A 12392-nucleotide genomic window follows, 5' to 3' on the forward strand; every position below is an offset into this window, starting at 1 on the left:
AATGAAGTACCACGTCACACCTGTCAGAATAATCATCATTAAAATATCTACAGACAATAAGTTCTGGAGAGGGTGTGGAGAAAAGGAAACCCTCCTACACTGTTGGTGGGAATGTGAGTTGGCATAACCACTATGGAGAACAATGTGGAAGTTCCATAAGAAACTAAATATAGAAGTACCATATGATCCAGCAATCTCTGGCATCTATCCAGAGAAAACCATCATTTGAAAAGATAACATGCACCACATTGTTCATTGCAGCACTATTTACAACAGCTAAGACCAGGAAGCAGCCTAAATGTCCATTGACAGAGGAATGGACAAAGAAGATGTAGTACACATATACAATGGGATATTACTCAGCCATAAAAAAGAATGAAATAATGCCATTTGCAGCAATATAGATGGACCTAGAAATTATCATACTAAGTGAGGCCAGACAAAGACAAATATCATATGAGGCCACTAATATGTAGAATCTAATAAAAATGATACAAAGGAACTTATTCACAAAACAGAAATAGACTCAAAAGATTTCTAGAGCAAACTTATGGATACCAAAGAGGAAATTGTGATGGGGAGTAGGAATAAATTGGGAGGCTGGGATTGACATATACTCACTACTAGGGATAAGTAATAAAGACCCACCGTACAGCACAGGGAAATCTACTAAATACTGTGTGATAACCTATATGGGAAAATAATCTGAAAAGGAATGGATATACATATATATAACTGATTCACTTTGTTGTACACCTGAAACTAACATTGTAAGTCAACTATACTCCAATAAAGTTTCAAAAATAAAAATAATATGAAAAAAGCCCTATTCTTGGAAAAGTAAAAAATCATCAGAAGCAGTTGAAAATGTTAAAAGCAGTTCATCTCCAGTCAAGTTGTTCACAAGAATCTCCCATTAGTCAATTTTCATTACAATTACTTAAAAACAACAAAGAATGGCATCCTTTATTTCTTATGATGTTAATTCTTACATCTCTACTTCAATACATCACAGTTTCAATGATCTGTCCTACGGCTTCTTATAAGAGTTCACTGTTTAACCAGTGTTGAAAGGATTTGCGATCATTTTTTTTAAACTGGGTGAAGAAATAAAATCAATGGCTTTTGCTCATTGAGCTTTGATTTTTATATTCTACTAAAGTGAAATGGTAGATGTCAGAAACAATGCGATATTAAACAAGTGTATGAAACCAAAATCTTTGAAGCAACACAAGTTAAAAAAAAAGGGGGGGGTTACCCGAGGTGGGCGTCCTTACCTGAGGCGGGTGTCCTTAAAGGTGTCAAGGTAAGCAGGATAGCTCCATGCAATTTTATTCCCTTTACATCGAAGCTCCAGGGTTTGCCCTGCCGTCAGACTCAGGGTAGCAGCGGGTTTCTGGAAGCGACCTTTATCCATCATTTGTATCATTATAGACTGTGTCTTCGGCACAGAATCGGCTGAGTCTCTGTCCTTTATTTTAGGAATTTTGGGCTTCACCTTTTTGTTAGTAGGCTTGATTTTGTTCTCTCCTGGCTCCTTTGGGCGCTTGTTCTTGGGAGGATGCTGGCCTGTAACTGGGACAAATGTGAGGAGAGAACAGTGGTTGTTAATAGCCTAACAGTACAACCCCTAAAACAGGTCACCTTTTTTTTTTTTTTTTTTGCTTTTTAGGGCTGCACTCATGATATGTGGATGTTCCCCAGCTAGGGGTCCCATTGGAACTTCAGCTGCCAGCCTACACCACAGCTTATGGCAATGCTGGATCTTTAACCCACTGAGCGAGGCCAGGGATCAAACGCGCATCCTCATGGTTACTAGTCAGGTTCGTTACTGCTGAGCCACAATGAGAAATCCCCTGGTCACTTTTTAATACCCAGTTCCTCTTAAATCAAAATTGTTTTGGGGAATAATGATTTTCTTGGTTCATTCTTTTCCTCTAAACCAGTTAGTAACTGAAAGGGAGTGGATTTCAACTTCAAAGATTTTGTTCAAAGTCAGTAAAATATTTCCTGTAGAGCTAACATTCATACTTCCCAAATAAAACTGTTTTTCCTTGCAGTTCACACACAACCTCAGCATCTTCAAAGCAATGACCCAGTGTGGAGGAACCAAAGCCTCTTAAGATCTGTTTTTGGTCCTTGCCATTTCAGTCCTGTCATTGCTCATCTGGAACCTACTGTTTAAAGGCAGGAATATGTAGTCTCCAGGGAGTGGAGCGCAGATTGTACTGCAAGCACACTCAACAAGATTTCGAACCACCACCAACTTTCTCCCAAAAGAGTACATGCAATGGCATCAGTCCAAGAGTGCATCAGGGCTGACACCATCCATTCAAGGCTTAGTAAGAAATATGTACAAACTCTGTTCTCATTTTAAAAAATACATAGGATACATTCCCATTGTGACTCAGTGGGTTAAGAACCCAACTCATATCCATGAGGATGCAGGTTTGATCCCTGGCCTCACTCAGTGGGTTAAGGATCCGGCATTGCCATGAGCTGTGGTGTAGGTCACAGATGTGGCTCAGATCTCATGTGGCTGTGGCTGTGCTGTAGGCTGGCAGCTGTAGCTCTGATTCAACCCCTAGCCTGGGAACTTCCATATGCCGCCCTAAAAAGACAAAAAAAAAAAAAAAAAAACCCACCATAGACATTATTACAACTCAGTGGTAACTGTAGCAATGGTTTAGAACTTAGCCAACAAAAGGTACTGGGGGAGGAGGATCTTATCACCAACATTGTTGAGAATTGCTGCCACATAGTGGAAAAATAAGAATTGACCACCTTTAAGTCCATTTTCATACTGCTGCTTTTCCCTTCGCTACAGACATCGCTGTCCAGCCTTGAGAAGCCTCTGAGTTCCAGGAATCTTAACTGACCATCTGGCCTGCGTGGCCATGTGCTGTGTCCACCCAGTGAGGATGAAAGGACTAGGCCATTCATTTGCCCCACTCTCCGCTCCAAGGCGACCTGGATAGAAGCCCACAGAATTACAGAATATCCAGAGTTACAGGATCCTGAGAGACCACTTAAAGTCCTCATGTTATAGATTTTATAAGTAATAAAGGAAGCCTCACATGTTAAATAAATTGTGCAAAGCTGGTTAGTGGCAGAATGTGGGAGAAGAACTCACTTCTCCTGATGTCCATTTTCGTACATGTAGATAAACAGCCAGTAGATATTTCAAACAGATAACAATATAAATCTTGGCCAGTGAAGGGAATTACAGGGCATTTGTACAAAATGGGGAAATGTGATAAATCGGGAAAAAAATTTGTCCCTCTTTGATGCTCATAAGCTTGGCATGTAAAGGGCTCGAGGTGATCAAGAGAACAAAGACACTGAAACTAGGATGGGGAAATGGAAAAAGGCAAGTATTGCAAGTGCTTAACCAGCAGGCCAGGCAGGGGACAAAAATGAGGTGAGCCAGCAGTTCTGGAGAGGCCACACCCTTTCGAAGGAGCAGCTACCTTGAGGGATTGAGCGCCCAGGGTTACAGGATCCGATTTCTCAAAGGACGGCAGGAATGCAGGTTTCCTGATTTATAAATAACATAAATTTGGATTTTTTAGAATCCTCGGGTCAGAATCCCTGAGGCTAGGAGTCAGGTGGTGGTTTTCCTTGGATCCCAAAGAGACAGGAGAGGGATTGCCAGGCCCGCTCGGTCTTGTTCTGGGCTGGTTACATGGGTGTGAATGTTTGTGAAGCTTGTGAATGTTTCATGGAGCCACACACTTATCATTAGTACCCAAAACTCACCTGCCATGGACTCAACTGTGTAATGGTGAGCTTGGCTTCTTTAGTGTGTTGCCCTTTGCTCTTGGAAATAGGAGCCATTTGGCCCGCACTCTGGGTTCAGCCTGACTGAGGCTCTGGAACCCATCCCACTGTGAGCTTAGTGTCAGCATCCACTCCGTGGCTCATTGCCTTTGTCCCTGAGCCCTGCCATCCCTTCCCCAACACCACTTCCACTGTGACCTGTCCATTTCCTGTGTCTGACTCTCATCTGATTTCCCAGCCTTCCTCTACTCTGGTAACTCTGGGTCATGGGCCCACCTGAGTTTTCTCAGTCCTGCCAGGGACCAGAGCTATGTCCTTGAGCCCTAGTCTCCAAGGCAAGTCCCCAAGAGCTGCTGTTAAATCTACTGTTTGTCAAGATCTCCCCAGACTGTGAATATTTGGGGTAAATACACCAGGATTCTAATGACCAATGGGGTGGGCAATGCACTCATGCACATATTTCCACAACCTCAAGAAGGAGAAGCACTGCAATCACAGCCAACACATTAGACCCACAGAAACATACTAACCCAGCAACATCAATTGTGAAGCATAATCTCAGAATGGCAATAGAGTAAAAGTCACCAGTTTTATTCTTAAGGCAGAAAATAAAAGCCTACCATTACGCTGTTCAGGTCATCTGTACCCTGCATGCATTTCAGTCATACCATGCCTATGAGACCATGGACCTCTGGACTGATGTCTGATTTGGTGTTTTCTTGATCATGTAATAGGACTTCAAGTTAGGGAAATGAAAACAAGTGTTTGTAAATCCTATGGAATCTGGGGAACCCACACACCTGGCCTGGATGATTGCTCTCAGAACCTGGGTGGCGATGCTACTCAGGAATATTCACTTAATGTGGATATTGTGGCTTCAAGGATGTGCTATTATCCCTAAAAAAATTATTTGACCTTTTGACCAAACAGGCCCATCAGTCGGTCTAAGAATATAGCAGCTGGTCCTGCTGCCTGACTGAGGAATTGGCCCATGGTTTGACAGTAATGACACTAAGTTGGAGAAGCCAGACCAGTGGCCCCAGGAACAAGTCTTAGGACTAAGCAACTGCCAAATGCCACGTCTTTTTTTTTTTTTTTTTTTTTTTAGGGCTGCATCTGCAGCTTAAGGAAGTTCCCAGGCTAAGTGTCACATCCAAGCTGCAGCTGCCAGCCTACACCAGAGCAATGCTGGATCCAAGGCAAGTCTGTGACCTACACCACAGCTCATGACAATGCCAGATCTTTAACCCACTGATTGAGGCCAGGGATTGAACTCGAATCCTCACAAACATTATGCATGGTTCTTAACCCACTGACGCACAACAGGAACTCTTTATGTCTAACTTTTTAAAAGAATGTGACTCTTTAGCCTAAGTAAATCATTTCCCAAAGGCCTAAAAAAGAAAAAAAAATAATTTATATTGTATATATATAAAAGCGAAGGTCTGTCACCACTGCATTTTGAGGTTATGGCACAAAATTTTAATTTTACCCCATATTTATAGGGGGTAAATTTTACAAACTATTAGATGTAATTTTGGACTTCAAGTCCTGAATGATAAGTCAGCAATGACCTTGGGAAATTACTTACCTCTCTCTTAGTTCCCTTATCCATAAATTGAGAATTACACGATAACAATGACTAGCCCATGGATTGTTGTGGGGATTTAAGGAGTTATTGTGTTTAAAATGCTGAGACTTGCATCTGACCCAGAACAAGCAAGTGCTAGCAAGGTCTGTTTGTTGTTGTATTGTTGCCTTATGTCTCACAACGATGTCCATGATAATTGAAGAAGGCAAGCCAGCTCATTAATCTTCCTAACTTACAGGTGAAAAGAGAATTGGGAGCTCTTGTTGGGGTGCAGTGGAAATGAACCTGACTAGAAATCATGAGGTTGTGAGTTTGATCCCTGGCCTCACTCAGTGGGTTAAGGATCCGGCATTGCTGTGAGCTGTGGTGTAGGCTGCAGACATGGCTCAGATCTGGCATTGCCATGGCTGTGGCATAGGCTGGCAGCTGTAGCTCTGATTTGCCCCCTAGCCTGGGACCCTCCATATGCCATGAGTGCGGCCCTAAAAGGACAAAAAACAACAACAACAAAAAAGGAAATAGCTCCACCCAGGTTACTAAAAACGCAGTGAAAAAACCAGATCTAGAGTATTCTCTGATTCATGCTGTTGCTTTCAACTCACTTGAGATTAGCGTTTCATTTTATTTGCAAGAATCTCATGCATGGCACCATTGTCTAAGTGGTTTCTTTGTTGGGGGTGGGGGCAGGCTTTGTCAAGAAGTTCCAAGTCAAACAGAACTTGATGCCCAAAATGAGGGCAACCCTCCTGGAAGGGCTGGAGATGCTTTTCCAAAGCATACATTAGAATCCCGGAGTGAGGAGACGCCAGTCTCCAAAACGAATGACTAAATGCTACACAGCCAGAAGTACGCAGGGCAAAGGACTGTAATGCTTTAGCAGCAATTGAGGATTGACTGCAATCAAACCTTATTCAAGAAAGGTGACCTGATTATGAACCTCTCGCATTCTTGTATTTTTTTTAATTTTTTTAAATTTATTTCTTTTTTGCTTTTTAGGGCCACACCTGCAGCATATGGAGGTTCCCAGGCTAGGGGTCCAATCAGAGCTACACTGCTGGCCTACACCACAGCCACAGCAATAGTGGGATCCGAGCCATGTCTGCAACCTACACCATAGCTCACAGCAACGGATCCCTCACTGACTGAGAGAGGCCAGGGATCAAACCCGCATCCTTATGGATGCTAGTCAGGTGTGTTTCTGCTGCACCACGAAGGGAACTCCAACCTCTCACATTCTATCAGATTATGTTGGAGGAGAAAAATTCATTAGAAGAATCACCGACAGCTGCTTAGACCAGGACTCCATGTAAACACAGCCATTAGCAACCAAGGCCTACAGCTGTTCGATTTTTCTCCCTATGGGCAGTCGAAGGGAGAGATCTGACCCAGGAACATCAAAACCTCCACTCTATAAATGTGCTGAGTAGCTGATGGGTTCCCCTAACCAGTTATATAAATAGAGGCACACCTCATTCTTTTTTTTCACTCCTCATGAAACACCCCATAGGAACATCCATTTCTCCAAGAACAAATCTGAGATATCGCAAAAGCAATGACAGTAGGGAGATGAAAATGCAGAACAATGAGAGTCTTTCTTTTCCCTACTCCCTTCCAGAACCCCACTCCAAAATACTCTCCCTACCACTCTTTAAAGTCTCATTTTCTTGAAAGAGCAACTTCTAAGAATTACATACTTCCATCTCAGGATAAAGACCTTAAATTGAAACACTTTTTTTTTTTTTTTAGCACATCCATTGGAATACAGTTCATCTTGATTTTTTTTTAAATTGAGATGTCATTGACAGCTCAAGTGGCATGTTAGTTTCAGGTGTGCAACATCACAAAGCCATTATTGTATATATTGCAAAATGCTCACTCTCTTGAAACACTTCATTCGCTTGAATCCCAGGACATGGCACTGTCTTGATTTTCCACTAACAACTCCTACTCAATCTGTTTGGCAGCCTTCCTCATCTTCCTTCCCTGCCTGATCCGAAGGGATGAAACCCCTTCCTCTCAATCTCTAATGACACTCAATCCCTAAGTGGCTTCACCAGCCCCCTTGGCACTAACAGCATTTATACACTGAGAGCTGCCTTTCTCCTGTCCTGACTTGGCCTCTCAACTCCAGATCTGAATATTCTATCGCTTACTCAGCACTGCCACTTGGAAGGCAAATTGGCATCTCAAATTGGACGTATCCACACTGAACTCTAAATGCCCTTTCAAATCGGCTCCTTCTTCAGTGTCCAATCATCAGTAAACGGCAACTCTATTCATCCTGTGGCTCAGAAAAACAAAAACAAGACAAAAAAAACCCCTCTGAGTCACATGAGTTTCTTCTTTCTCTCCAAAGCCATGTCCACTTTGGCAGCAAATCCTTTCGCTTCACCTTCAAAATAGACTCCAGCCCCCAAGCTCTTCTTCCTACATCTACTTCAACCACCCAGGACCAAGTCACTTTCACCTGGACCTTTCAAACAGCCCCCTCCTCGGGCTCCTGGCTTCCACCTAAGCACTCCTACCTTTGCAAATATAAGTCAAACCACGGGCTGAGCCTCTTCTCCAAACCCTCCCATGACTTTCATCTAATTTAGAACAAAGCCCTAAGTCTTCCCATGCCCTGCAAGGTGTTGCAATCTCATCTCACACCTCAGGCTCCCTCAGCCACACTGGCCACCATGATACCTTGAAGCTGGTGCCCTTGGCTCACATGGCTCTTTGTTCTGACAAGCAGCACTTGCTTCCTCCCTCCAGGCTGGTCTCTGACTCTCCTATCGAAACCACACTCACACTGCCCACCGCAGCCCTCTCCATCCTCCTACCCTATTGTATAGGTTGAACTGTGTCCCCAAAAGATGCATTGAAGTCCTAACCTCTGGTATCCATGAATGTAACCTTATCTGGAAATAGGATATCTGTAGACATAATCAAGTTTAGATGAGGTCATTAGGATACAATGTGCTGGTGTTCTTATAAGAAGAGACACACACCCAGAGGAAAAGGCCAGATAAAGACACAGAAGGAGTTCCCTGGTGGCCTATCATTACCAGTCCCCTAAACTAATGGACTTGGCGTTTTCACCGCTGTGGCCTAAGGTTCAATCCCTGGTCTCAGAAATGAGATCCTGGAGTTCCCATCGTGGCGAAGTGGTTAATGAATCCGACTAGGAACCATGAGGTTTCGGGTTCGGTCCCTGCCCTTGCTCAGTGGGTTAAGGATCTGGTGTTGCGGATCCCACGTTGCTGTGGCTCTGGCATAGGCCGGTGGCTACAGCTCCAATTCAACCCCTAGCCTGGGAACCTCCATATGCCACAGAAGCAGCCCAAGAAATAGCAAAAAAAAAAAAAAAAGAAAGAAAAAAAAAAAAGAAATGAGATCCCACCACTGCACGCCAAGGCCGGAAAAAACAAAAAACGAAAACAAACTCCCCTGCAAGAAAATCAAAAAACCCAAACAATCAACAAAAAAACCGAAGCCACAGTGCTATTATCATACCTAAAATGTATCAATTATTTCTTATAAAATAGTCTGTCTTCAATTTCCTCTGAATCTCATAAACGTATATTATTTGAATGAATTACATTTGACTTAGATGCAAGTTGATCCAGGCAGATGTTTGTGATCATGTTTGTGATCTGGGCATGAGGTGGCCAGGAGAATCAGGAGGCTGAAGGCTGCTCCCTGAGCCTCTGCGGCAGGCAGGCGTCTTGAGTGAATTGTGTAATCAAGTGGATGGGCCATTTGAAATTATTTTGTCTGACCATCTCTGGCCCTATGCAAAAAAATGATACCAAATACTGCATTTCTGTCACTTCAGCCATCACATATGAAGACCTGCCAGGAGCAATTTAATACTGCATTTGACCACACGAAAGCAAGCCAACTGCTGTCTAGGCAGAGGACCCATTCTTCCCCAGCAGACTGGCTGCTACACTTTACTTAGCAAGGCTCTAGGCTTAAGGAACTTCACATTCAACTTCAAGCCCAACAACTATTATAGACTTTGCAAACCAGAATGTGGTGTTTTTCTGGCAAACACTTCTAGTTTCACGGGAAAGGAGGGAACTGGTCAGGACTGAGTAGTGGATAAAATGTGAGCCAGGTTGAACTGGATCCAGCATGAGGTTGCATAACAGTAAAAGCTGCTTTTCAACCAAAACTAAACAAAAATAGTGACTATAGAGTAGACTTCCAAGAGAGATTTCAGGATATACCAGATGCAAATATACTGTACAAATAACACCAATCAAAAAATAATAGAGCCAACAAAACAATCACCAACAGACAGAAATAATAGACAGAAATATAACAACAGACACCCCCCCCCACACACACACACAAACAAATCCTGACCCTATGGCTTTGAATCTACACAACAGGGTGCGTCCACAACAGGCACACATTCAAAAAAGTGCAGTGGCACAAGGGCCCCCATATGCTGTACAAAAATCGATTTTCTTCGTCTTTTCCTTCCAATCAGATAAGAAGAGTAAGAGCTGTGGGGTTTTGAGTCGTTTTGAAAAGGCTTAATATCCAGAAATATCTGCCTAAGATTCAGGCACATCTTTCAGGATTCAAGCCCAAGTTGGTATAGGGAACAAATATAGGACTGCAGATGGGGAAGGAAGACAACTGGGGGAGGAATTTTGCAAAAGAATCAGCTTAGGGGCACCCGCCCTCAGAAGCTGGGATCCCTAGCGAATCGAGGAGGTGAGGCGATCCGCTGCACCGCGCCTCCTCCCAGACCGACACGTTGACACTAGGGGCTGGACCAGGCGCTGCCTGGGTATGTTTGGTTTGCTGGCTGCCTAGGGCTTTCCAGCGGCGCAGGAGCGGTTCTGGTGGGAATCCTAGGGGTCAGGACAGCTGCCACCGTTTCTGGAGCTCCAAGTGAGTGGGGTGGAGGGAGTAAGGAGACCCTACTAGGAGCGGGCAAGTGCACGGGACAGGAGTGGCTCCAGGGCCGGCCCGAAAGGTCTAAAGTTAGAGAAGAGCTGGAGGATCACGAGGGATCGGGGATAAGATCCGGGGACAAGCCAGCTAGCCGCCTACCTAGAGTCACTCACCATCCTCCAGCGCTTCGTGCACAAGCAGAAGACCCAGCAGCAGCCAAACCTTCATTTTCAGGGCAAGGAGTGGGGGTCGAGGTTCTGCGGAAAGCTGGTCCGAGGCGCTCGGACAGCGCAGGGCGAGGGCAGGGGCGCCGGGGGAGGCAGCGGGAGAGGGGCGGGCGCCTGGGACGCCACAGCCGGAGGATTCGGTTTCATGAGGAAGAGAACACAGATTTGGGGGGAAAGTTTGGGGATTTTTTTTTTTTTTTTTTTTTTAATTCTGTGTAATGTAACCTCTCCTGCCCCCTGGCGGAACCGTGAAGCGCGGCGCTTTTTCCTGGCGCCGAGAGCAAGCGAGGGACGAGGGTGAAATGTTAATTACAAAAGTCAATGAGTTTCCCCAACGCTCGGCGTTTTATCAAGTTTACCAACTTCACGAAGGCCCATCGAAATCCTACTGGTACTGACGGGGTCGCACTTAACCAGAATTGTCCAAATGTCACCAGTACCCCTCACCAGTCTTAATGCTCTGTAAAAAGTGCCCCTTAAGTATTTTTCTTCCTTCTCAGCAGGTCTTTTCCTAACAAGACCATTGCCTCGGTTGTCCTGGCTCTGCCGGACACGGGCATATCCCTTGCAGCTGAGACCTTAGAGTCCTGGGGTTCTCCAGTGGCAAAGGTACTCTGCCTTGGGGGGACCCATCACAGTCTGGCTCTCTCCCCAGGGTCTGGTGGAGGTTTTAGAGAAACTTCTTTTATTCAGCAATCCCAGTGCCTACACAAGACTCAAGAGTCGAGGAGGGACTGTGCCAGAAAACAGAGTCAAGTGACAGCATCATTGCCTCCTTCCTGACTCCTTGAAGTCCACTCCTTGGCTCTTACTCTGTCTATACCATCTTCCCCTCAACCCTGCACAGCCCCAGGTTCTGCCGGGTCTTGGTGCTGACTGTGCTTCACGTCCAGCCCTCTTTGCCACCATGGTCGCTCTACTGAGGATCCTATCTTCTGTCACCAGGAAGTGGCCACAGCCTCTTAGTTGGTCTCCCTGCCCTCTCTTTCTCACTCCTCAATCCACACTTTCCCCAACAGTTAGAGCTATCCTCAAATACAACTCTAAAAATATATCTATCCCAACTAAAACCCTTCTAAAATTCTCCAGAGTTCTCAGGATGCGGGTCCTCTGCAGCTGCTCCCCATCCTGTCCTGCCCTCCATACAAACATTACCCTCCATCACCCCCCAACCCCCCACCGCCCCCAGGGGGTTCACCACTCCTGCTGCCGCCCCCCCCCCAAGTCCCCTTCCTCCTTTTACCAGTTGCCTGTCCTCTCCCCATCCCCCAGTCCCTGGCCTAAACCTAACTCCTCCTTCGAGGCTTCTCTAGAATAAACACCTCATGGTAGCAGCTACAACAAAAATAGTTTGTTGTGCTTCTTTCTCCTGCATTATCCCAAGTTCAAGGGCAGGAAATATGTCCTGTTAAGTTTTGTATTCCACAAGTTTCTAAAAAGTAATAATTATTTTATGTTCCAAGCAGAGCATAGAACCCTTCCCATGCATTTCTTGTTCTCCTATTAACAACAAGCCTATGAGGGAAGCTGTGTGGTTGGTAGCATCCCTTGATGGGTGAGGACACCCAAAGTCAAACTGGTAGGAAGTCATAATCCAGATTCTGTGTGACCTCCCACTTCTCTGGGTGGAACCCTCACTCTAAGGTTAAAACAAGCTGTTGAAATTACAACACATGAAAGCTTTTAAACAGGGCCCGCCTGGCGTCCCGTCATGGCTCAGGGTTAACGAACACAACTAGCATTCATGAGGACTCGGGTTCCAACCCTGGCCTGGCTCAGTGGGTTAAAGATCCAGCATTGCCTGAGCTGTGGTGTAGGTCTTGGATCCCCTGCACCTGTGGCTGTGTAGGCTGGCAGCTGTAGCTCCACTGAATCCCTAGCCTGGGAACTTTCGTACG

The 12392-nt window shown here is 45.1% G+C and overlaps 1 protein-coding gene across 1 annotated transcript in view; it reads right to left on the reverse strand.

Moving 5' to 3' along the window:
* PDGFRL (platelet derived growth factor receptor like) overlaps positions 1–10675 on the reverse strand; it is a 49687-nt gene extending 39012 nt beyond the window's left edge. The window contains exons 1-2 of the mRNA XM_047771869.1: positions 10441–10675; positions 1278–1575 (exon numbers count right to left, since the gene is read on the reverse strand). Coding sequence (XP_047627825.1) covers positions 1278–1575; positions 10441–10495 — 353 coding nt within the window. The 5' untranslated portion in view covers positions 10496–10675. The remainder of the gene's footprint in view (positions 1–1277; positions 1576–10440) is intronic.
* Between the last annotated feature and the right edge of the window lie 1717 nt (positions 10676–12392).

The sequence above is a fragment of the Phacochoerus africanus genome, chromosome 3 (genome assembly GCF_016906955.1).
Source record: "Phacochoerus africanus isolate WHEZ1 chromosome 3, ROS_Pafr_v1, whole genome shotgun sequence".
Classification (NCBI taxonomy): Eukaryota; Metazoa; Chordata; class Mammalia; order Artiodactyla; family Suidae; genus Phacochoerus; species Phacochoerus africanus.